The sequence below is a fragment of the Typopeltis vanoorti genome, chromosome 15, assembly GCF_054136105.1.
Source record: "Typopeltis vanoorti isolate ZY-2024b chromosome 15, IOZ_Tvanoo_1.0, whole genome shotgun sequence".
NCBI lineage: Eukaryota > Metazoa > Arthropoda > Arachnida > Uropygi > Thelyphonidae > Typopeltis > Typopeltis vanoorti.
In genome coordinates, this window is record NC_143563.1 from 93,100,125 (window position 1) to 93,128,097 (window position 27,973).

General features: G+C 34.4%; 1 protein-coding gene across 1 annotated transcript in view; it reads right to left on the minus strand.

Moving 5' to 3' along the window:
* LOC150098986 (myc box-dependent-interacting protein 1-like) overlaps positions 1 to 27,973 on the minus strand; it is a 221,285-nt gene that overhangs the window by 34,808 nt on the left and 158,504 nt on the right. Inside the window, exons 9-11 of the mRNA XM_090404553.1 lie at positions 27,286 to 27,413; positions 18,800 to 18,951; positions 6,794 to 6,910 (exon numbers count right to left, since the gene is read on the minus strand). Coding sequence (XP_090260679.1) covers positions 6,794 to 6,910; positions 18,800 to 18,951; positions 27,286 to 27,413 — 397 coding nt within the window. The remainder of the gene's footprint in view (positions 1 to 6,793; positions 6,911 to 18,799; positions 18,952 to 27,285; positions 27,414 to 27,973) is intronic.

The following is a 27,973-nucleotide window of genomic DNA, read 5'->3' on the forward strand; positions in this document are numbered from 1 at the left end:
ACCTGTATTTCAACCTTTATATCAATGATATTGTCAATGGATTTCAAGGGAACACTCAGTTGTTTGTGGATGATGTGAAGCTGGGAAGGGTTATCAGTAATAGTGTAGATGTGGCAGTCCGGCAAGAGGATTTGAATAAACTAGACAGATCGGCAAATGAATGGGGATGTCGGTTCAATGTAGCAAAATGTAAAGTCTGAGGTTTGGGATCCATCGATGGGAGGATGCATACTCAATTGGAGGAGCTGTACTGGAGGAGGTAGGGGAGACAAGAGATCTGGGGTGATGATTGACAGAAAACTGAAATTCAGGGAACATATTGCAAAGGTGGTGAGGGTAACTCAGAGGATTGCTGCAATACTAAGAAGGATGCTGACCTGCAGAGATAAAAGAGTTATCATTCTGTTGTACAAGACTCTGATCAGACCACACTTAGACTATTGTTCTTAGATTTGGTCCCCAGGATTTGAAGGGGATAAATTGACTGTGGAAAGGGTACAGAGGCAGATAACAAAGATGGTTTCATGACTGTACAATGAGTTATGAGGATCGACTGAGGGAATGTGGACAAAGAGTTCGGTGGATAGAAGAAGGAGAGGTGATATGATCGAGACTTTTAAACTGTTGAGAGGCAGTTACAGGGTAGACATTGGAGAGTTCTTTCACTTGGTGGAACAGCGGGAAGGAGCGATGACAAGGGGCCATCCCTGGAAGTTACGAAAGGAGGCTGTGTGCAAGAGGGTGAGGAGTGGTTTCTTTGCGTGGAGGATGGTTGAACCTTGGCATGCATTGCCTGAGAGAGTGGTTGGAGTGGGAACGGTCAATGGGTTCAAGGAGTGGTATGATAAACTTTGTGTTTCCTAAAAATGACCTCCCACAATGAGTCCTTTGACTCCATGGAGGCCTGGATAATAATAATGATAATAATAACTGGAAAGAGAACGCCAGGTAGACCTCAAAAGAGGATATCAGATGGATAATGAGACTGGAACAGACCAATATGGTCTATATCTGTAATTAGCATTATGATGATGACTATTGTGAGTTCTATTAAATGAGGTATTAGCAACTTCTGATGGGAATGATGAATGACCCTGATGTATATATCTGCTAGTAAAAGTAGGCACATGATAAACACTTGTGAACCAATATATGAGTAAGCAGGATATCTAAGTACAGTAAACCTCACAGAACTCTGAACTCTTCCTTTCCATGGTAAATTGGATTTATGGATGTAAACTGTTGATCTGTTGCAAGAAAATATTTCTTCAGAAAATGATGCCAGACCTACTAGCAAATACACTATCTGATAAAAAAAATATCCATATACTTCTTAGTAGTGGATATGGCTATATACATCACAACTATGGCTCACTTCTATATTTAAAAAGGAAGCACTTCTATGAACCATACAGCCCATTTTGCTGTCACAAACAAACATTAACAGCAAAATGTACTGTACTTAACAGTGCTCAGTTACTTTCCACATGACATTATCACAAATGTCACCGTTGCAACAACTCAGTTCAGGAAATTTCTGCACTGCTGCAGCTACTCCAATTCAATGTAAGTGATTATTATAAAGTTGAAATGTCTGGGAGCAACAATGGCACAATCTTGCCCTGGTAGGCCACATATAATCACAGAGTGGGACCACTAAGTGCTGAAGTGAGTGGCATGAAAAAAATCGCCTTCCTCATTGAAATATTCACTATTGAGTCCTGAAAAATGCAGCCTTTGCAAGCAATGCAAATGTAACAACTGTTTGTTGGAAACTGAAGAACGTGGTTTTTAGGCCTTGAAATAAACAGGGTAATTAACTCATACCAGACAACAAATATCTCCCACAGTGGGATATGAACTCACAGCAGAGCTGGAAAAATGTTCTCCACATTGTCAAACAGAGCAGGCAAAGTTGCTTTATCCTTACTGATAACTGCAGAAAATGGTAATTCACATGGCTAAATAAATTTTGCAATCTATTTGCAAAATTTATTTATAATATTTATACTTTATTTTGTTACTTCTGTTAATACAATATATTCTTTTTTAAGTATATTTATAATAATTGCTCATTTACCTGAAACTGCCCCTAACTCCTTATCTCCTAAAGTTTACTTTCACCATCATCATCATGCTGTTTATAACCTCAAAAGGTGTACTATTAATGCACTCTTACCATTAAGATTTCATGCTCAATAACTTTCTTCTGAATTGGTCAATTATTTCTCAAGTCTTTGATTTGATCAGCTTTTACATCAAAATCTACAAAAGCATTCCTCACTGCATACACATACACATAACTATATCTTCATCTTCTTCTTAGTCTTTTTGCTTGTCGCAACATTCACAATGAGAATCTTAATATCCTAAACAACCCCATTTCATTTACCTTTATTCTTATATCAATTCCTGTCACATCAGTAACTACATAACATCTTCATCTGGATAATACACACAAAGTGATTGCTCAGTAATTCAACTATTTCTTCTTCTTCTGTCACCCCCCCCACTACTAGTGTCCATTAGTTATTCCTCCATTAGTTAATAATTTTTCCTTTTACTCACCACACAGCAAAAGAACTTTGTACAATTTTCTTTGGCCTGCTTAACTAATTTCTTTTTATAATCCAATTTTGTCTTCCTCACCAAGCTGGTTTCACTTCTTTCTTGTGGTTTGATTGATTAATGCTTCTCATCCATTTAAGTTCCACCTGATATATTCTCCAAATTCTGAACATGCAATAGCACTGCTTTCTTGAAATATCCCTGACCATTTCCTTTGATCACTGCATGTCTATCCACTACTAACATGCTTTGCTTGCAATTTCTTATGCCATGATACAGCTCCAAGTTATCTTCTGAGTTCATCATAATAATCACTAGCCTTGTAGTTCCATATGAATTTCTTCATAACTGAAAATTCCATATGCTTACCCTCCTCCCAAGTCATGAATGCATGATCGCTCATGAAAATCAGAGTAGTGATTATCTGATGCAAATACAAGATCCAACACTCTCAAACTCCAGGTCCCTTTTTATCACATGCAGTTTTAAGTTAACTGTCACTCATCAAGTCCATAAATGCTATTTCTTTCTTTTCATATGACCTTTTCTCCTTCCAATGTAAAAGTTCCCCATAATAAATTATTCTGTACTTATTGAGCTAATTTGCTGATACCTCATCCACATTTCCTTTTGCACCAGGACAATGAGAGATGGGATGGCAATTTGAAATTTAATCTACCAAATCACATTCCAATCTGGCAAAGAGAGGCCAGCCCACCCAACACATTATGGGTCTGCCTTCTATCCTTTGCAACTGGAGTCATCAGCTACCTCTTCTCAAACTTCTCTACTAATGCTGAAGTACTCCAGGACTTGGTACTTTTGCCCATACTCTTCTACCTATACATAAATGAGAAGATCATTTATGATCTTCTGTTAACTGTTCTAGCAAGATGGGTTGATTGGGCCTGTGGTCATTTATGCCTTTGTTGAATTTGCAACAGAATTTCTGGATTAAAGGATATTATTGAGCACTTGGCTCACTGATTGTAGACTACTGACTACCAGTGAGACTTTTTCTTTTCATTTTTTTATAATAATAATAAAAAAAATACTTGTTCGATATGGGTTTTTTTTTTTTTGAGATGTTAATTTATTGTTTCACTGAAATTGGCAGACCATGATGGGCTTGGATATCACTGATATTCCAAGTCAGAAGTCCATTTTGGGCTTCTGGCAGTGGGTTTTAAAAAATTTATCTGTTCAGTATAGTATTGGGACATTTATGTTTTGCAGGATCATGCTCAGTGTAGTCTACCACTTACAGATTAGTAGGTTAGTTAGGATGGATAGCAGCATTTGTAAAGATGCACATGCATCAGCTACACAGGTAGCAAAGAGCAGAGGTGATAGCAGGATCACTGCAGGGCCTGCAGTGATGTTGCATTCAGATGATCTAATTCCCTGTAGCTTCATTTGGAGTTAGCAATCTTTTTACCAAATCATGAGGTATGATTTGGTAAATTTGACCAGTCCTAGTGGAAATTTGGCCTGCAGAAGTTTGAAAAGAAGCTCATTGTGCCATATTTTGTTAAATGTTTTGGCAATGTCTAGTTGTTCTGTGGAGTAATTTCCTGGAATCTAAACTGCTCATCTGGGATGAGATTTAATTCTTCAGTGATTTTCTCCAGTCTTACTGGTGTTACCCTCTTAGCTATTTTTCCCAGACAGGAAAGCGGGCTGACTGGGCTGTTTTGGGAAAGGTGTGCTGCTTTTCCTGGTTTTGGGATTAAGATTACATTTGCTACTTTCCATTGTGTAGGAAAGTAGTGATATCTTAATATTGCATTAATAATAGCAAGAATGTGCATTATGGCTTTATGTGGCATGTGCTTGATGACCTTGTAAGAAATTCCAACTGTTCCTGGTGCTTTCCTATTCTTCAGTTTGGTGATGATTTCACGTACCTCAACAGGTGATGTTGGTCAGATGGGGTTTATGTATTCTGTGTGTTTTAGTGTACAGCATACCTAGGTAAGTACTTTACTGGTAAAGGCTAGATCTGCATGGGCATAGTTTAAACTACACTGCTTCTCTAGGCTATTGGCAAAGGCTTCAACTCTGTCTTCATCACGGTAAACCAGACCATGTTCATCATCAACTGGTGGAAGAAGTTTACGGTCTGTGTGCAGAGCTTTGGTCATTTTCCAGAACGTCTGGTCCTCTATGTTTAAGCCCTATTGAGTGCCTGTCAGTGTTCTGTGATATTGGTACCTGCTTCCATTCTTTTCACAGATCAGGTTTTTAACCACATTCGGAAGTCAATTGAAGTTTGTGCATGGCACATCTGCAGTGGCAGATGTCAATGCAGTTGTTATCTGCTTTTTAGAGCCTTTACAGCTCAGTTGGTATAGACGAAGCCCTTTGGTCCAAAAGACCTGGATTCGATTCCTGTCCTTGACATGAGGATTCTATATCTGGTCTCTTTTGACTAAAGGTGAGTTAGCTGGTCTCATACGAAGGTAGAGGGTTTTTTTCACCTGGAAACTCGAGTTTTTCGTTTCTCAGAAAATCGGCAGCAAATATATGAATCTACAGTCATAAAAGATATACTTAATCCCTCACTAGGAGGAACCCCATACAAATAAATAAATAAATCTTCTTTTTTAAGCTCAAAATTGAGTTGTCGATTTTTTCCCTTTGGGTCGATGACAGGAACTGGGCCAATATATTCACACAGAGTGGTTGTTATTTTTATCCAGTTGACAGTTCGAAACCGTTGTAAGCCCAGTTGGAGTAAAACTGGGTTGTGGTCAGAGTTGAGGTCATCCATCACACTTATTTAGTATTGATGAGCAATATTTTGTAGGATTGCTATATCAAGAATATCAAGCAGTTCTGCCACATTGTAGTATAGAGTTCCGGATGTCCCATGCTCATTATGTTCCTTCCTGATGGCAGCGAAGTCATTGAGGGTTCTACCACTTTGATTTGTACTTCTGCTTCCAGGCTTAGGTCTCCTGATACTATCACTGATTCGTTTGTATCTATTATGATATTCTCTCACTGATCTCGTATTCTATAATTTTGATGATAACAGTACACTATTCTTTTTCATTTGATGAACCTTTTAGAACACAAACATTTGAAGATTAAGATTCTCCATATTTACTCCAAACTCTGATCTATTTGCTATCCTTCAGTGTGTGTGTGTGTGGGGGGGAGACATTGCCTTGTGAACTTCAATGCTACTGAAATGTAATCTTGTTTTATATCCCACAAGAATAACCTCAACTTCACTTATCCTTACTTCTGATATCTTAAAACAATACTGGATCAGCCTTTCCTGGTACTAACACATACATGGTTTCTTCAGCCTCCAAAAAGTGGGTCTTTTCTGCTGAATCCACTTCTTTACATTTGTACACCTGCTGACGCTGCATAAATCCAAAATCTGCGAAACCCTGGAGTACTGCTCACACATTTGGAATGGTGCACTAAACTGTTCCCAATAATGCTTGATACCATTCAGAAGAGGAAAATTCAATTAACTGTGAAATCTCTTTCTATGTCTAACACAGAAAGTGGTCAGCAGTTATATTTTACTCTAATCACTCTCTCACACAGAGATTATGTTTCTGATTCAAGCTCCTTCTGTTCCTGCCCCCCCCCCCCCCAACACAGCTTCAAACATATCAACTACTCTTCCTTTCTTCCACTTTTCTCCGTTCTTTGGAACATCCTCCCCCAATCCCCCACTATCTTCTCCAAAGACGAAAAAATTCAACTATTCAAGAAATACATTAATAGATACTGTCCGACCACAAATACCATAATCTCAGTTGACACGATGCCAAGAAGTCAATTCATGTTGAAGGGGAGAAAGAAATAAGGGCGATGGTTACCAACATGCGAAATCACATGCTTTATACGTAAAATTTTCCAACTGTTATACAAGCAAAATAGTTTATAAACTACAAATAGTTTACAAACCACTTTATAAACTACAATATTCATAAAAGAGAAGTTAATTTTCCGACATTTAATAACAAACAACTCATCCCACAATACAGACTTATTACCCTATTATCGGAATGAATTCTCCTCCTTCTGACATGTGCAGAAGTGTTGAAGGGTCTTGCATCTGTGGGCGTACAGTGTTTTTTGTAGACCTTTTAATGTCTACAAAAAACACTGATAGGTTTTGCAAACTTCCATATGCAAGGTTGAGATTATATTATTATATAAGTTTTGTAAAATAATTTTGAATAAATGACATTCTTACTCTGTATAATACTCCAGGAGGTAGATCAGTAGTTGTTGCTCCAACAGGTATATCATATAATTCATCTAGTTTCTTTGAATCTATTTCTTCTTCATTCAAATGTGCATCTTCATTTACCTATAGAACAAATAATTATGCTTAACATTCCATTTGAAATGGATAATAATTGGTTACTATCTAAGTAAATATGGTAATAAACAGCTTCTAAAGAGCTTCCTTAAAAAATTACCATTTATAAAAATGGTAAAATTTCAGAACTATGAGAGCCTCAAAGGCTCACATCTGGAGAGCACAGGATTGGCAATCCTGAGATAACCGAAGTGGATTTGATGATACATCATGTTTAGCTGATGAACAGATCCTTTTCCTGTCTTCTTAATTTCATCTTGTTACTTTATAATTTCTCTGATTCTTCAGACCTATTATTAGAGTAACTTGAGGGCTAAAGGTCTCTATTTTATCCCCCTCCCCTCTCCTTCCACTTCCTGATTCTACTAGACAGCTGGAAGAGAACTATAAAATGCATCTCCATCCATCTGGTCGATGTGGGAGATTAGACTAAAAAAAACCCCATGAGTATGAAGAGAAGAAAGAAAGGCCATAATGGGCAAAGTAATATAATCATGAATAAGACTGTTTTTGGCAGAAATATGATGAAATATTTCTAGCCAAATCTACAAAGGAGGGCTGTCTCAGATGGAAATAAACCTGACCAAGTTTTAAAAATGGATAAGTCATTAAATAAGAGGAAACGACAGCAAGAATTCTACACATAGCTAAGAAATATAGCTTCTATACATGTCTAAAAAAAGGAAGAACCCCTAAAAGTTGGAAAATACAGAAAAATCATTCTTCTATATAAGAAAGGTGATAAAACTGATATAAGAAATTACAGACTTTCTACCAGTCTTTCATAATCTGTTTACAAAAATAGATGACAGAATAAACAATATATTAAAATTTTCATCAACCAAAAGAATAGGGAGCTTTCAGAACATCCTTCTCAGTTTTAGATAATTTACAAGCCTTAAATCAAGTAATGGAAAAAACAAAAGAATATAACATACCAATTTCTTTGGCTGTCATAGATTATGAAAAGCCTTCGTATACCCAAATAGACCTATGTAAAGTGCTTGAAGTTTTAAAACATTCAAAAATAGACAATATTTATATTAACATGTTAATTCATATGCCTTAGTCTAGCTATAAATACTGTTACAATTTGAAGAGTGAATACATTTTTTATCTATCAGTAAATCTGATAGACAAAAAAAAGTATCCAGTATTTTACACCTTTCAGCACTCAATGTTTGAAATGTCCTCCTTTTGCCTTCACACATGCCTGAAATCTATGAGGCCACATATTGATGGCAGCACTTCACAACATCAGAGCTTGAGAGAGAGTAGCCTGCAAGAAACAACACCCCAGCATTGCCATCCAATGGAAACGTGGCCACTGCTCGCACCAATCTACTTTCAGGCTGGCAATGCTATTCTTGAAAAGCTACTCTCTTAGGCTCTGACCACAATTTGAAGTCTCCAACAGATTCAGAAAAAGACTTCCTTTTTCTGAATCAGATGATATGTGGTTGGGCACATTTACCTCTAGCCACTGTTGTGTGAGTCCTGTTGGAAAGTCAACTGCCTACCATTAAACAAGGTGTTGTTCAGGAGCTGTACCACAGGTTCCAGCATGGTGTCTGGAGACACTCTGATGAAGGTTCTGATGCCTTTCTCACATGAGAGCCTCAAATAGACCTATGTAAAGGCAACTTGGATATCCCCTGATGTGTCACCCCCCCCACACACACACCAAACCATCACCGACACAGAGTGACAACCTCTCTGAATTCTGGGTGCTATGACACTTGCTGTGCGACCATTTGGGGCATATACACACCAATCGTTTTGGTGGTTAAATGACTCTTCAATGATGAAAATCTTCTCACCTGTGAAAAGGATATCTCTATGTCTGTTGTTTATGCACTGCCAGTGAAGTGCCTTTGATTTTATCACCCTCTGCCACATAAGCTGTGGAGGTAGAAAGTATTCAGTAGAATGATGACAGGCTCTCACCCTCCCTGGCCAGTCAGTCAGTAAGTACATGTGACATCGTTCTCTGTGAAACATTATCTCCCATGACATCATTTTCTGCATTCTCAAAGGATTATAGTAGAGGCATGCCTTCATGGCTCTCACAAGCTGTTGTGTCCTAACACAGCATGGTCGACTTGTTCTTTGGCTGTCACAAACATTTTCTGTATGGCTATAACAGTTAACAGTCTGAGACAAACATCCTACCGATTCCATGTTTTTAGCATGTTGAAAATAACAGGTGGCTGCATTCCAACCTCTCCCCGTTGCATGTTAACCTGTTTAGCTAGACCTCTCTCTCTCTCTCTCTCTACTGATAAACATGCAAATGCTGGTTACACGTAGTGTCACTAATGGAACCAGGCTCACAGAATTCTGTGGGAAGTGCAAGAGTGCAGAAGTTGTAACAGTATTTATGGCAAGACTGTGTATATGTGAGAGAGAGAGAGAGAGAGGTTCAATCAGTAATAAATTTAAATGGAAAAGAAAGAGAAATAGAAATAAAAAGAGGAGTTAGACAAGGAGATTATCTCACCAAAATTATTTGCTACAACCTTGAATATGCATGAGAAAACTGAACTGGGAGAAAAGAGGACTGAATATTGATGGAGAATACTTAGGCAATCTACAATTTGCAGATGATATCATTCTAATAGCAACATCACCAAAAGAACTAGGACACATTATTGAATTAAATGAAGTCTAGAGATAAGCCTAGAAAATAATATGGATAAAAAAATAATATATATAGTGGAAATACCCCAGAACGAAAACAAATTGCAATAAATCAAAGAAAACTGAAATAGTGAATTCATACAAATATCTAGGACAAATCATTACAAACAACTGAAGGGGAGAAAGAAATAAAGGATGTATGAATTGGTCACGTAAATTTTCCAACTGTTGTACAAGTAAAATAGTTACCACTTTAAGAACTAGAATTTTCATAAAAGAAAAGCTAATTTTTCGACGTATAATAAACACTCATCCCACAAAATGCACTGATTACCCTAATATCAGAATGGATTCTCCTTCTTCTGACATGTGCAGAAGTGTGATTATGAAATTTCAGCTAGAATAATTTAAGGAAAGAAAGTATTTAACCATTATAGAGATATGTTTAAAAGCAATTTACCAAAGTGCCTATAAAGAAAGATCTACAACCTGTGTGTACTCCCAACAATGACCTATGGTAGTGAAACTCGGAGTCTGACTAAGAAACACCTAGGAAAACTGAAAACAACATACACACGGAAAGAGTCATTTGGAGAATAATCTAGTAAGAATAATACTTGGATAAGAAAGCAAACAAAAAGTGATGGATTAGTAATAGAAGGCAACAAATGATGCTGAGCAGGACATGTGATGAGAATGCCTGACAACAGGTGGACAAAGGGAACAACAGAATGGACACTAAGAACTGGTTATCATAAATCAGGTAAACCAGTGATAAGATGTTATGGACATTTATGGTGGAGAGATGCACAATACTGGCTAAAATGGATGAAGCATGGAGAGGCATTCGTCCAGCAGTGGACAGCATGAGTGGAATGCATTGCCTGAGTGTTGTGAATGCAGACACATTGAATCAGGTTAAGGCACGGTTGGATGAGCTTTGTGTGTGATAATGTGTACCTCCCATGATGAGTCTCTGACTCTGTGAAGGTCAGATGTTAAAAATAACTTTTTCAGATCTACAAAAATGCAGATCCTTGTTGTAGTCCCCATTATTTCTCACTATTTGTCTTAATAGTGAAAATCTGATCCTTACAACCTATTTGGGCTGAACAACAGCCCATTCTTCTTCAAGTTTACTCTTCCACAAATTTTTTAGCCTCTTCTCAAATATGCTTGAATAAATCTTACTTGGAATCAGTAGGAAATTCCTCTGTAATTATCACAATTTTAATCCCATTTTATAGTGGGTACTATGAGAGCTCAACTCCAATCATCCAGAATTCAATCTGAAACATGTGGTGCAGCTATTAACACTTTTACACTTCTGTATTTGAACATTTCTGGTTGAATATCATCTACTGAGGTGCCTTTGCACATTTCAGGTCATTTTCTACTTCAAGTATTGATATATATATATACTCCCGACTGCATTCCTCTTGAATATTTTTTACCACTGTTTTGCCACTTCTTGTTTCAATTAGCTACCATTTTTTTTTTTTTTTTTTTTTTTTGATTTGTTTCAATTAGCAATCTTTGAAAGTAATTACTTCAGATATCTAGAATGCCTTTTCTTCAGTTTTCATGTCAATTTTATCTTCTGATTCTTTTTACAGTACTTTTTCCTCCATTTCTAAGCTTTTCAATAGCCCCTCCCCCAGAACATTTGACATCTTCCTAATGTCAAATATCATCTGTATTCTTACCAAAGTCTTCCATTAACTTTCCTTTAACAACTTTTACACATTGCTTCACTTTTCTTTCTCATAGCTCATGCTGACTTACTTGCTAAGAACTTTTGATATGCTTTCTTCTTTTCTTTGACTGTCTCCAATACCTGAGCCAATCACGGAGTTCTGATTTTCCATTCTTGCAGACAACTTCACAAATGACTCTTTGGCTGAATCAATCGATGTGTTTCTTCAGAGTCTGTCAGTGAGTCTCCATGGTTTGATTCTTGTTTTCATTCACTTTCATTTTTTTTTCTTGAATAATGTTTGTGTATTTGAATTACAGTTCTTCTGTGAAAGCTGCTTGATTGATTCATTTTGAAACTTTCTTATAACACTTTTCTTTCAGTATGATATTTAATTTCATTCTACTCAAAAGTAAATGGCAATCACTTCCTATTTCAAATCCCCTATTTATGCACATCTTTGCTTTCCACTTTTCTTCAAATTTTCCCAAAACACTTATATATATGGTTATCACTTTCTACTCTGTTGTTTAGGTCTCTAACAAGGATGAACTTTTCCTTTTTCTGTAGATCAGATGCCTTCTCCAATGACAAGAAAATTCTTCAACTTCCTTAGGAGAACATTCTGGATGATCACAGGTAAAAACAAATGGCTTTTGTCACACTCCCCAATTTGATGTTTTTCAAATCACTTTACTTGATATTGATTGCTTCAAGATTTTCCTTGTGTGCAGTGACACAGCTTGTATTTGTTATTTAGAACAATCTGTTTTTGTCTCTTAAGTAATATCAATTGTATCAATGTGCTTCTCTAATTCCTCTGCCAGTTTCATTTATTTTCTGTTGATGGTGTTAATTTTAAATTCTACTGATGATAATTTGGAGTTTGTTCTAGTAGCTAACTTTCCACCAATCATGGTTCTCCAACAAAAACTGTTTGTTAGAGAACCAGGGACCTTGTTTAAATTGAAGAACTGTTTAACCTTATTTAGCTGGTATTAAATTAGGCTTACAATTAGGAATTAAGTTGACCAAATTGTATTTTTATTGGCTTACATCAAAACAAATGATAATACAGTCAACTTAATTCCTAATTGTAAGCCTATCCTTTGTTCAATCCCTACGTGATAACTCTTACCTCTAATCTCTCTTGGCACAAGAATGTCACAAACTATTACCTCCTTTGCATCCAAAAATATAGGCTTTCTCTTTCGCTCAAGATGTTATTTTAACTCTGAACAGCTCTTAACCCTATACAAATCACAAATTTACTCAACCATTGAATACTGCTTTCATATCTGGAGTGGTGTACCAAAAGCTCAATGAAAATACTGGATTCTATATAAGAGAGCAGTTAGATTGATTGATTGATAATCGCTCTCTCACTAATACACTCCACTCACTTTTGCACAGGCATTCATCTTCACAGCCTGAATCTTCTATAAATACTTCTATGGCCATTGTTCATCAGAATTGACATCAATAATTCCCCCATCCTCTTGCAAACCCATACAAATGGGTGCAGCAGCTAACCAGCACCCTTTCACAGTTCAACTCCAAACCCACAGAACAAATTTCTTATTTCTTCATTTATCCCTTCCACTGTTGCCCTCTGGAGCAGTCTTCCATCACATTTGTTTCCCATAGAATACAACCCACAGCTTTTCAAATGAAATGTGAATAAGTTCCTATCGCTCATTCATGGTACTAACGTACTATAAGTTGATCAACCTCTTGTGGATGGGCTCTCCATAAAAAAAAAAAAAAAAAAAAAAAAAAAAGTATATATACCATTAATGAGGTGCATCTTGAGAAGGTATGATATTTGATGAAGGTATTTGATGTTTAAAGTTTTTTCACTTGGTTATACTATAAATTAAAGATGCCAAGAAATTATATTTTTGGTTTCATCCTTTATCCAAGTGAAAAAAACAAAGTTTGTGCATGAAGTCACTTCACGACTGGGCTACTTGTATATAGAGGCTAATGAGGATATGTGAATTGCATTATGGGATGCTAAGGCAAGTGAGGTGAAGTCATTAGCCTCTACAAGTAGCCCAGTCATGAAGTGACTTCATGTGTGAGCAGTACTCTATGGTTGGGGCAATTTGAGATTTATACAGTATGAACAGTTGTACAGGTGAGCAGGAATATCTTCAAAAAGTACAGCATATTTTTTGGCAGCTGCAGAAAGCTATGGCTATGATATGTTTGTCCCAGTGCTAGATGGATGGGTCACTCCAAGAAGCAATCTGATTACGTTTGAATATCTGTGTATTATCGAAAGATCGTGGAAGTGATGCGAGACCTTGTGAGAAATTAGACAGAACTGAGTTTTGGCAGCATTGAATTTACAAGGTAGTTCTTACTCCACATTGAAATATAATAACAGAGTTTAGGACACAGGTTATAGTAGATCTTGAGGCATTATGTTTGTCAAATAAAAAAGAGAGATGAGGTATACTATTGTCATAAGCAAAGCTACGATAGAATTTGATATCAGTGAGAGCAGATCATTTATGTACAGGAGGAGAGTTGGTGTTGATTACAGAGCCCTGAGGTACTCCTACACTGATTGAGACACCTAGAGAGGTAGATGGTGTTCCAATTGCAAAGGGTAGAAGGCAGATCATGGTAGTTTGCTGAGCAAGACCATGCAAGACCAAATCAAATGCCTTAGAGGTATGTTGAGGGGAAACCAGACAAGTTCTCCAAATCTTTCCATAGCTTGAGTCCAAAAGTGTGTGATATATAGGATGGAAGATCAGCTATGGATCTAGAGAGGCAAAATCCATATTGCTTGTCAATATGGATTTTGTTACTGTTGATGACCTTCTCCAGGATCTCTGAAACAACTAAAAGAATTCACTGGATTACTTTTATCACTTTATTTTTGAATCAGCTGAATGTAGGCTTGTTTCCATGCAGTAGAGTAGAGTAGAGTAGATACCAGTTAAGCAGGAAAGACTGAAGCAGTAAAATAATATGGGTCTTAGTTCTAGAGCAAAAGTTTTTAGCGTAATAGGGAGATACCAGATGCCTTGTTCAAGTTATTCAGAATTCTTCTGATTTCATTCTGACAGAAGACTAAGAATGGCATGGAGTGAGCAGTTCATGATAAAGTGGTGGTAATGTGTGTGTGTGTGTGTGGGGGGGTTACCTTGGTCATTAATGCAGGATGTGTGATGACAAGTAGGTTAGTCATGTCTTTCAGTGATGTTACTGTAGAACAATCTAGATGCGACTGAACTGTTTTATGAGGAACTACAAAAACGGTTAAATAAATGTAATAAAAAGGACGATATATTAATAGCAGGAGCTCTTAATACCATTCAGAGATAATCCACTCCCACATGTTTTAAGCAAATATGGAGAAACTTGTATGAATAATAATGGTCAAGAACTATTAGACTTCTGCATTTCCAATCATTTTAAAATAATTTAAAAATACTTTTTTTCGAAAAAAGAATATAAATAAATATACTTGAAATGTAGAGGAACAAGATCTATAATTGACTATCGTCACTAATCAAAAGCTAGCTTCATGTGTGAGAGATGTACATGCTTACAGAGGAAATGAAAATTTTTTGGATCATTATTTAGTAGTTTCTAAAATCGAAATAATAACAAAATGGAGAAAAGAAGTAAACGTTGGCCTGGCTGGCTGAATGGTTAGCATACCTGCTTTCCAGCCAACAGGTTGTGGGTCTGAATACCACTGTGGGAAATGTTTGTTAATGCCTTTAGGTGGGAGATGGATTTCATCACTCAGTGGATGCCTGAAATAGCTTGAAAAAGTTCCATGTTTGGTCTCTAGAGCAGGGTTTACAGACCTGTTAAAAAAAAAAAAAAGAAAGAAAAAAAAAATATATATATATATAAAATCAATAAAAATAGAAAAAAATCCTTAACTTTCTCATGGTATGAATGTACTATAGGTTTATAGAAGCCTTTTGTGGTGGGAGCACATTATATATATATAAAAAAAATAGAACAAGTATACAAAGTATATCTATTACACAAAGAAAGCATTAGAATGCTATATCAATTACAATTTAACAGATTACCTAAAAGAAGTCAATATTAATGAAGATACAAAGAGTGGAAAATTTCAAGAAACGTTAATTCAAAAGGCAACCTCCAAAATACTTGGAAAGAAAAACAAAATATTACAATGAAAAACATTAAAAATTGGAACACAGATATAGAAAATGCAATAAGAAAAAACAAGTAGCATACAAATCATTCTTTCAAAAACAAAGGAAACAAAAAATATAGCTAAAAACATAGTCAAGAAATTCACCAAGATTCTTGGAATTTATTAATAAAATAGAACAAGATATACATGGAAGACAAGACATAGTCTACAAAATATTAAGGAAATTAAACAATGAAGAAAGAGACACAGCACAAATCAACATAATACAGGTACACTACCAATTTTCCAGTGCCCTTGGTTCCAGATCCTTGCCGGATAAGCCATTCTACTGGACAAACGGAGGTAACATAATAATAATTCATTAGTACACCTCTGATCCACCAATTATACTCTTCCATGTCTCTAAAGCACTAGAAACTTAAATATTCAATGTAAATTAATTGTAAATTAAATGATAAAATAAAATGCATTATTATAAATGGTACAGTATGAGTGGATATGGATTTGTGCTTACACTTGACACAACTGTTAACTAGCCCTTACTTAAAAATCCCCACTATGGTTAAATGTAAACAAAATACGCTAAGAATAATCCAAAATCAAGAGATCACCATCAAGTGCAGATGTAAAGATTAAGCTAGCGAGTGCACATACAGTGCCATCTGTGGCAAGTAGTTGAGGGAATATGAAATGCTATTGTAATTTTGTCTGGACAAAAGATTGTACCAGACCAACCATTGCCAGAAATTCAGTGGTATACCTGCACAAGAGAAACAATGGATAGAACATTATAAGAATTTATGGTATGATCCAAATTTATTAATAGAAAATAATAATGAAGTAATCAGAACTGATATAGAACCAATTAGCTCTTCCAACCTACTGAAAGACTAAAAACAGAAAGAAAAGGTATCAAAAAATAGAAAATCAACTGGATTAAATGGCAGATCATAATACAGAGCTTTGGAAGTATGGCAGAGAATATTTATATCAAAGATTCTTAAAGTTAATAAGTAATTGTTGGAGGAAACATGAAGTTCCATAAGACTGATCAAAAGTTAAGATTATATCTATATTTAAGAAAGAGATAGAGATGAATGTGGAAATCAGAGGAAAAAGTACAGGTTACAAAATACACAGTAACATTTTAAAGAAAAGACTTAGAAATATCAAACAACCTATTCTAAAAAAAATAAAGTAGTTTCAGACACGGAAGATCATATATAGACAATATTTATGTTTTAAAACAAATTACTGAAAAAAGACAATTTAATTGGAGATTCATTTGGCCTTTACTGATTATGAGAAAGCTTTTGAATACATATAGAAAAATTATGGAGTATAATGAAAAAAAAAAGGATATCCATTATATTTGATATGAGCTATACAAAGTTTAGCTAAAGACACAAAAATAAAGTTACAATTAGGTAATAAATTAACAGAAAAGACTGAAATTGGTCAAGGTGTAAGACTTGGATGTAGATTATCACCAACTTTATTCTATATATGTATATGTATTGATCAAATTATTAAAATATGGAAAACAACAATAAAACAAGATATTCACAACACCAGAAGAATTTATAAGTACGATGCTGTATTGCAGATGATCAGATATTACAAGACAATGAAGATGATCTTCAAAAATCAGTTTATGAATTAGACAAAATAAGCCAACGAACAGTTTAAAAAGAAAAAAAAAAGTCATGCCATTTAAAGGTCGAGATCATATTAGATTCTGACCTTTAAAGAAGATAAAATAATAGAACATGTGATACCATTTAAGTATTTAGGTCGCATAATAACATACAGAGAGGGGAAGACCAGATGCAAGATGAAGAGACCAGTGAAGCCATAACAGGCAAATGCCTACTCCTTGATGAGAATAAGTTCCAAACTTCCAGCACATTCTTGTGGTGGATATCTAGTAACACAATTAATTTTTATTCAAATTAGGTCTCTGAATCTCTGAAGTAGACAGTCACAGTTCTCCATACAGTTTTTTAGCTAAAAATTGCTCACCAATCTCTGTGTCTGATAAAAAGTGCTACAGACCACACACACACAAGGAAAAGGGTCAACACCAGGACAAAATAATGGATCAAGCTTGTCATTTGAGAGAGGTTGGGGAAGTCTGCATAACAGGCAGAAGGTAACCACATTATTAGAACATAAATCTGGTGATTCCTTCAAATATCTTTAATGTATAGGACAGAAACCAATATGAATCCTCTTGAGAAAAAGAAGAATGATGAACATGACCATTTATTGTCCGCACGGTTAGCCTAGTGGCTTTGCGCTTCATAACCATATGCCTGGGGAAGGAGTGTCTAGGTTTGATTCCCGTTGACGACGTGAGGAGCTTAAGGATCTTCCTCAGACATAGCCAAGTTAGCCAGTCTTCGGCATGGACAGTAGGGTTTTTTCCGCTAGTTTATCTGGGGTTTTTCATCCCGCAAGCAGGCAAACTGGACCCGTGAACACACAGGCTATAGTCATAGAAATACAACAAGGAAGGCAACGGGAAAACACCTTGAGTCATTATCTCCCTAGTAATCAGCCGCAACCCTCTCAAAGAGGAGGAAGCTACAGGATCAGATCAGACCATTTATTATTTTCTTAATAAGATGATTTTTATTTAAGAGGAACTACTCTTTTTTGCAATGCTACATATGTAGAGCACACTACATCTGTGTGGAATCAGTGTTTTAATTGTACCAAATATCCAACATGGATGATAAATGCGATATGCTATCAACATGCATGAAAAATTGTAGTTGCCACCTGTCTTAGTATGAAGAGATCAGGAAAGGAAAGCAATATCGTTTTCAAACTGTAATGTAAATTGCATTTTATGAAGTACATAGTTCATCTTTTAGAAAGTTGATAATTTGGACAGAATTTCAAAATTAGATGGCAGATCTAATGGTGAAAATATTAACTTATTCAAATCCAGAAGAATGGGAATGACAGTATTCAGAAAGTTGTTTAAAGTGAGTGTAAGTTTGATTAGCAAACCCATCAAAGTACTTTAATCTGTTTGCAGTGAGTTTACTTGCTATAATGCCAACTTTTTTTTTTAATAATGATTCTGGAAAATCTGCCAACAGAATGTTTATAAATAAGTGACACCATAAAGAAATTCCAGAAGTTATTCTAGTCTAAAGTAATTATTTACAAGAGCCTGCATTAATTCAACTGATTTTTTTTTTTTTTTTGGTCCTAGGTGACATGATAAGTGGTAAAATTTTAGTGTAATGCAACTTTTAGACAACAATAAATATTTAGTCATCAGATAATAGTATCTTCTAACAAGGCTAAGTTATCTCTGTACAAATTATGTTAACATGAGTAGCCTGCTATTCAATGAAAACATACTCACCGTAATTCCAACATCGACAGGCTCATAATCTTTTTCATCCTTGTGAAGTATTTTTTTATTTAGTGTCCCATCACGATTATTAAATAATTTTTCATCTCGATTAATTGTATTCGCTCTAGTTACTGATGGTGATACATTTCCAATCTTGCTATCTAGCAAATAAAATAATTTCATGGAAAACTGACTACAGCATATGAACAAAAATTACAAAAAGTTCTACTTTATAGGAATTATAAAAGCAAACTAGTAGTGAAAAAAACAACAACAACTGATGAACCTTATCCCTTCCCCACCTGACTTCCACATCAAATTTTGTAGTATAAACACCAATTTAAATGATTTACACCACTACTTGGAGACATCCAAACCTCTCCTTCCAGCTGCTGTTTTTAAAGTTAACTATCCAAATTACACATTATATCATTCCTTCCCACAAAGGGTGGCATGTGTGGTTTTATGCAGACAGACATATTCCCCACTAGAAACTGCCAATATCTTGAATATCCTCTTTTTGACCTTTTTCTAGCTACAGTTTCATTGTTTCATTACGTTTCATTCATTTTTGTCTCAACTGCTCCCTTAATTCTGAAAATCACTTTGATCTCTTATCCTTGAAGCTCAATTTCCTGTAGTCCAACCATCCAGACATCTTCCTTAGTGAATTTACTATCCACAACTCCCACTGGTTCATGATTTCCAATTTTAGTGACTAAGAAAGGAGTGAAATTGAAGTATGTGCTGGAAGCAATAATATCAGACAATCATCATCTCCAATCATCTAAAAAGATGGGGTGAAAGAGGGGGAACCCCATATGAATAACATAAATCCCAATGAGAGCACTATCATCTTGTACAGATAATAGTACTCTCCATTCATCCTATATTACAGAAGCAATCTCACATCCAGCCTATTCCAAAAAAGGGAGATAGAAGTCTTTTTTTAAACTACCGACCAACTGCCATCACCTATAAAATAATGGAGAAATTAATTGCATCCTCTGCAATTATTTATCAATAGCCAGCTTTTCTACTACTTAGAGGACTACCAATTAATCAGTAACCACCAGAATGGATTCTGCCATTCAAGATCCACAGCTGACCCTGTAGCTTATATCACCCACCACTGGACATGTACAATGGAACGGTTCAGCAAAACCTGTGCTGTTGCTCTTGACATTTCCAGAACTTTCAATCATGTCTGGCACCAAGCCTGCTAAACAAACTGCCATTCCTTTGGTCTGCCTGCTGCCATTTGTAATTGGGTTGCTAGTTTCCTCTCTTGTCATTCACTGTGTATCATGGTTGATGGCTCTCTCTCCTTAAGCTCCACCACCAATGCAGGAAGACCTTATAGCTCTGTCCTATCACCTACTCTCTTTCTCACTTCATCTTGTACAGATGATAGTACTCTCCATTCATTCTACTCATCTGACAAACCATGCAGCACACAGATATCCCAAACATCAAAATCAACTACAACTGATTTTATCTACTTTCTATCCTTCAATGGAGTGAGGATAATCTGGTCAGATTCAATGCCACCAAAATACAGTCTTGTCTCTTCTTTCACATAAAAAATCTCAGCTCACATTCGCTTATCCTCAGTAATACACAAATCATCACAAGATCAGATCTCTCTGCTTGGACTAACATTCACCACCAGCCTCTCCTGGCCTAAGATTTTACACTCAACCAGCTCTGAACAATATACAAATCCCAAATCCACCCATGCTTAAAGTACTGCTCACATGTTTGGGGTGAAGCACCTAAAATGTCTCTAAAAATTCTTGATGCTGTCCAGATGAGACCAGTTGGGCTCAGACGATTCTTTTCTTACAGATTCACTTCAGCCTCTATCTCACAGATGCAGTGTTTCAGTTCTGTGCCTATTCTACGGGTACATCAATGGTCACAGCTCCACTGAACTGGCAACCATCATTCCTCCACTTTCTCTTGCACCTGTTAATACAAGAGCAGCAGCTACCCAGTACCCCTTTACTGTACAACTGCAAAACACTAAACCTGCTTTTCTTCTTCCTTTTTTTATCCTATCTACCTGTATACTCTGGAACAGTCTGTTATAAGAAGTATTTCCAATCAGTTACAACTTACACCTCTTCAAAAAAATCAAATTCCTGACTCCTCACATGCACCACAGACACAGCATTGATGTGATCAATATGTATAGATACAGAGTCTGTCAAAAAAATGTATACACACTTCAGCAAAAGAAAAAACTAACTGTATAAAAAAAACTGTATAAAAATTGTAATACTAAATACCACTTTGAGCACCTCGTGTAATTGTAGAAGTCAAAGGTAACTTGTATTCTTCCCTTAATGTGTGTATAAATTTAGTATTACAATTTTTATACAGGTTTTTCTTTTGCTGAAGTGTGTATACATTTTTTTTTGACTGATTGTATATGTGGATGATTTCAGATGGGGGCTTTTGATTGGCTATGTCATTTTTCACTATAAATTTTGCAAAATTATTAAGGTCTACAGATGTTTATTTGTTCTTATTGCTTCTGATTACCATAATAATCGGCTGAACATTTTTAAGTTCCAAGTGAAAACAAAAGTTATGCTTATAATTTGTATCATTTAGTGTGTGCTGCAATTTCTGATGGTTGTCTTAATCGAATTTTTTTCCATTTTCTTCTGTGTGTGTGTGTGTGTGTGAGAGAGAGAGCGAGTAAGTGAAAAAGAGATCAGTAACTGCGATATTAAAGTCTTAATATTTTAATAACAATCTATTGTTTAAGTTTTGAAGAGTAGAATCTATATAAATAGCACTGTATCCTATTTGACATTGGAAACTAGGAACTATGTTATTAGTATTAAGGAATTGTTTTGCAGTAATGTAAATTTACTTTTGAAAAGATCCTGTAGTTGGTGGCCAGATTTAAATACTAGTTTGAAATCTTTTTAAGAACTATGATTGCACTTATATATAATGTTAACATATGGAAATTTAAAAAAATCTTTGCAAGTTGAAATGCAGTGCAACTGTGATTTGTCATCTTATCTTGCATGATTTTGAAATTATGACAAATAAGTTGTCCAATTTAACAAAATAAAATAAAGCTTACAAAATTGACTAACTCAAGAAAAAAAAAAAGACTACAGTGAGTGATATCGTTTGAAACTTGTTTTATGTCAGTTACTAAGTATAGTAGTACAGTAAATAATTACATATAATTTCCAGTTCTGCAAGCATCTGTGCAATGAAGTTGTAATATTTCTATTATAAAGTGATTAATTTTTTATTGTTTTATGATAAATTAGTAACAAATATTTACACCTTGTTTATATTAATTATAAAAACTTCTATTAATTTCAACTTATCTGCATAAAATAAGCTGGAAAATTATTACGATGGTAACCACTTATGCATAAGTGGTATAATTGGTCTTAATTTGCACAACCCTTTGTTTATGAATGAGTTCCAGGAATTCAATCCACACACAAATTACTATTATACTGCATATTTGTTTTCTTAGAGGGATTAGATGTTTTTTAACTATGTAAATAATTGTTGCATAATTATAAACTGTCATTTAAGAAAGATATTTTACATATTCTTTTTATTACGGATTAGGCATTTGCCTGTTCAGTGGTTTTTCACTGATTTTTCCATCTTGCAAGTGGTCTTCTCTATTCCCCCCCACCCCTTTTGGATAAATAGGTATCAGCTATCAAAAGAAGCTGATACCTTTCCATTTTATATAAATGCTCTCTATATTTCTTGATCTTTTCTTTAAAACTATAAATACCCACCTTTTCTAATGTCTTAGTTTCTTATATCGTCTAATTTTGTGCATCCTTTAACTGTTCTTTAAAATCTCATCTCTATTATCTGGATTCTATTCTGATCTTTCTTTTTGACAGTCTATATTTCTGAACCATACAACAGAATGGTCATTGAACAAAAAATGTTCCACAGATTTTCTGGAATTTATTTTTCCACCTATATTTTGTCTTTTAGATATGTTATTATGCTACCTAAATAATTAGACAGCATCACCTATTATTTTCTATGACTATTTTTGACCTAACATGATCTCTGTCTTTAAATGCCAATTATTTCCATTTTTCTTTGTGAAATCTTAAGATTACACTGTTGGCTTATTTCATTTAATTTGCAACTGATTTTTGAAGGTTATCTTCATTATCCTGTAACAATCTGATCATCTGCATACAGCATTATATTATAGATAGTAGCAGTTCTGATTAATTGAATGTCTTGCTTTGTTATTTTTCATGTTTTTATAATTGAATTCCAGTCTTATACCTTGATTAAATTCAATCTCTTCTGTTAATTTATTATCTAACTGTAGCTTTTTTGTGTCTTTATATAAACTATGTATGGCTTGTACTAATTGATATTCTTGTGTTTTCATTATACTTCATAATTTTTCTCTATGTATTAATATCAATAACTTTCTCCTAAAGGCATAATGCATCTCCAAATTAAATTCTTATCTTTTTAATAGATTTAAGACAAATTATTACCCATGATCTTCTGCATCTAAGACTACTTCGTTCTTCTAAGAACAGATCGTCTACAATATAAGTCATATTCAAAATTTTGCTGCATGTTTTGTGACCTGTATTTCATAACCTTATTCCTCTATAATTTCACAGTCCTTTCTATCCTCTTTCTTAAAATTAGATACAACTGGGCTTTAAACTAATCTGACAGAACTTTGCACTTCCTCCAACAGTTTACATCAAAGATTAACTTTAATAATCTTTGATGTAAATATTATCTGCCATATTTCAAAAGCTCTGTATTGGCACCACTTAATCCAGTTGATTTTCTATTTTTGGAAACCTTTGTTTCTCTTTTAGTTCTTCCAATGTAATTGGTTCTTCATATATATTTGTTACTTCATTGTTAATTTCTATTAATAAATTGGGGTAATATTGTTAATTTCTATTAATAAATTGGGGTAATACCATGAATTCTTATAATGTTCTATCTACTATTTCTCTTGTATTATATATTCATTTGTCCTACACCTATTTCTTCATTATGTTTCTTTAATATTTTGTAGGATATTTTCTTCTATGTATATCTCTTCTTCAATTTTATTAATAAATCTTTCCCAAGGCACTTGTACCATCATGTTATTTTGGTTTAAGCTGATAAGATTACAATTTGGGCATCGAAATCACAAATTGCCAGTCTATCCTCATTTGTTTGGTATCCAGGTAACCTACTTATCTTGGCAGATAGCAGATTAATTAGGAGGAAGATTGTCAACTGGAAGTTAATCATGATGCAACTTTTTTTTTATGTCATACTGTCATAATATCCTGTACCCCCCCCCCAAGGGTACTTATCAGGAATTCAATGATGATCTTTCTCAAGAATCTTGATGACCTTTTTTTTCCTATGGTTTTTTAATATTTCTTCTGTTTACTTTGTTTTTGAAGGAATGATTTGTATGCAAATCGTTTTTTTTTTTAATATATATATTTTTCTTCTATATTTTCATTCATTTTGGCTTCTTTTAAGCAAAGTGTTAATTGTAATTGATATAATATTCAAATACTTTCTTTCTGTAACAGACATAATTTTGTATGCTTGTTCTATTTATTTATTTTTTTTCTCTATTTTGTTAGTAGTTTCTATTCTAGAAACTAAATAATGATCTGAAAATATTATTTTCTCTATAAACATGTGCATTTCTTACATATGGAGTGAGTTAAATAAATATTTTAAATGTCTTATTCTTAAAGTACTTTAGTATATGTGCAATATTTGTCTTCTTCAAAGTGGATCAGTCCAGTGCTGAAAGAAAGTCTCCCCCAATTTTCTCCATTCCATTTTATTTTCAGTTTTTCCCATTCAATATTTGAAGGCATTTATAAACTGCATTAAAATATATTTTTAATACTGGAAACGTGGCGAGAGCTAAAATGTAGATAATTTCCGGTATCTAAGTTTATGGTGGGCTTAAGTTTTAATGCGATGATTTGACATGATGAGAGACAGGAAAATTCCAAATTTTTCTTGTTTATATTCTATAATGAAATTCATATTCTAGTGATTGTAATATGGCTTGTTTTGCTACAATACACAGAACATTGTAGCAAAATGTTTTCCACATAATGTGAAAGGCTCAGTAAAACTTCAAGTTTAAAGATTAAAATACTAAATTTTTGCTTTATGACCATAATCAAGAAATCATATAAGTTGTCAAATTATATGATACAAATTGAGGGATGAAGAGAAAAATGTTCAATCAGGTATAACATAGAGATGTATACTATTTCCACTTGTTTATAATCTACACTAATGCTACAATAAAAAACTACTGAAAAGTTCTGGCCACAAGTGAATATGTACAATGTTATGATATGCTAAAATAACTCACTATAGTAACCTATCCAATTGAACAAACTATTTCTGTGGTTCCAATAAGTTTGCTGTGGTGAAAGTCGTTAAAGAAAACTATTATACCTAATATTAAAGTAAGAAATATGAAGCTCAGTTTCTTTTCTTTTAGTGTTACATGGTGATCAGCATTTATTTTTGAAATTATGGATTCTACAACCTACAACCTTAGCAATTTACTGCACCTGCAACATACCCTACATAGGAGAAACAGGACGCACAATTCCAATCAGACAAAAAGAACATAAACAACACATCAAATATAATAATTATGGTGAAGCTGGCCTTTCTGATCATGCCCTGAACACCTTACATAGAATTGACTGGAAAAGCACTAGTTTTCTACATCACACCAAAACATGGTATGAACGCAAATTTAAGGAAGCTTGTGAGATCGTTATCAACCACCCCAATCTAAACAATAATGATTGTCTAAAAATTCCATACATATGGAAGGCATATATTCGTCCCACGAATCCTTCTTCTCTAAGAACAACTATAAACAGGACTGTAGAAAATCCAGGATCCTAAATCTAAAATAACAACTTTATTACTAAAAAATAGGACATCACTGTTAAAGAAAAAAAATCTATAAGAAAGAATGTTTATTCATGTTGTAATTTATAAATAATTTTTTTTTTTTTTTTTTTTTTTAAATCAAAAACAATTGTAATAATAGAAATGAGACATCACTGTTACTGGAAGGAATACCATCTGTAAGCAAGAATGTTTATTCATGTAATCATAAATTAAATCTAGCTTGATGTAATAATTATTATCATTATTATTTTATTATTTTTTTTTTTTTTTTCACTAGAGGTCATGCCAGTGAGTAGCATGTGATCAAATCATTGTTTCTCTAGCTTACGGTTTGAAATGTAACGTAGCTTGTCTTGTATATTTATGTATGCTCCAGATGCTGATCTTGATATGAAGATCAAAACATCAGGATAATAAAAAGTTATTTTAACATAGTTGTAGAATCCATAATTTCAAAAATGAATGAAGCTCAGTTCTTTATGCCTAAGCAAATATTGTATCTTTTTAACTAAATTACTATTATGAGAAATTTTGTTCCAGTAAAAACCACAGAATAACACTTGAGCTATTTAGCCATTTTTAGTGAAGACAGCAAGCCAAATATGAAAACAGCAGAAAAAGGAAAGCTGATGTTAGGAATGGTGTCAGCTATGTAAACATAGTTGGATCAAGAGAGAAAGCCAAAATATCAACACAGTACTGTTATACGTGTTCAAACCAATTTTTACATATAGATCAGAGAACTAGGCTAGAAATAAAATAGTTGATCAACGACATGGAGACGACAGACATGATGGTCTTAAGAAATATTAGGGGAATAAACAGATGGCATCAGTGGCAGAACCATATTAAAAATGAAGATTTCAGAAAAGAACTTGATATGAATATTCAAGAATATGTTAGTATAGCAAATGCATGATGGTATGGTCACAGAATGTGAGATAAAGATTAAAAAATCAGGTATCAGAAGCCAAAACAGGAGATAAAGAGAGGAAACTTGAGACATAGGTGGATGGATGCAGTTAGAAGCCTTAGCAATTCAACGAGAGCTGATGAAGTCAGAGGAAGGAAGTTACAAGTTTGCTTTACACAGTATAACAAGTAAAATCATTTATATTAAAATATTCATAGCAATCCTCAGTCAATAACAATGTTGATGTCCTTTGGTTGGATAGGTCTGAATTCAAATCCTGTATAGGATGTGAAGAACCTTTACTGAATCTTTTTAACTGAAGGTAAGATAATCCATTTGGAGGTGAAGAGTTTTTTTGTTCGAGAAAACTATTTATCTTCAAAAACAGACAACCAGTCTGTTTCTTTTAAATATGCAACAGTGACTGACTGCAGTGTTTATTCCCGAACATGTGAACAAAGAATTAAGTTTACATGAAGCCAAGTTTACTTGGTCATAGTAGGTTACTGAGTAACATGCTAAGGTGAAATATCGCAATATATACATGTACTATAAGATTACACATAATATTAATATCATTACACGACTTATGAAGATAACTAAGAAAATGATATCAGCTACTTACCAGTTCTAGAGAGAGTATTCTGCATGCTAACGTTATTAGAAATTACAGTATTATCTGTTAATTTTGACTTTTCCGCAAGTCCCTTTTTAAATTCAATTTCTTCATAATGCCTTGTGTCAGCATCTCTCCTACCAATAAGAATACAGGATCTTATTAAGAAAATATAAAATATACATAATTACAAACTGTATTTACAAAACATTGATAGGGAAGGTTTTGGTTACTTGTCTGCCTAAATGAATGCTCCGAAAGTGATTCTCACAAACTGTACTTCATTTTTCTTATAAGTCATTTATGAAGACATGATTTATATTTACCTTAAATTATTTATTTTTGTATTTGTAAACTAAACTGATTTATATAAATTATGTGCTGTTTAGCTGCTTAGTGGTATCAAACTTTCTCAGTGATTATACAAAAGGATATTTTCTGACTTAGAAAAAGTGCTCCTTCTAGATGACAGATAATTTTCATCATCCACTGCAATATACCAGTAGGGCCTCTCAAGCTGGATAGATCATAGGGAAGGGGTCAGACAAAAAGAGTCACCCTGGTCCTCGAGGTTAGAGGGGGTTTGAGCATGGGGTCAACAACCTTATTTTAAAAAATCAATCAAGTCATGAAACAATACCAAGTAATTTTCTTCACCGGATGGACATAAATGGATAATGACCCAAACCTTGGAATA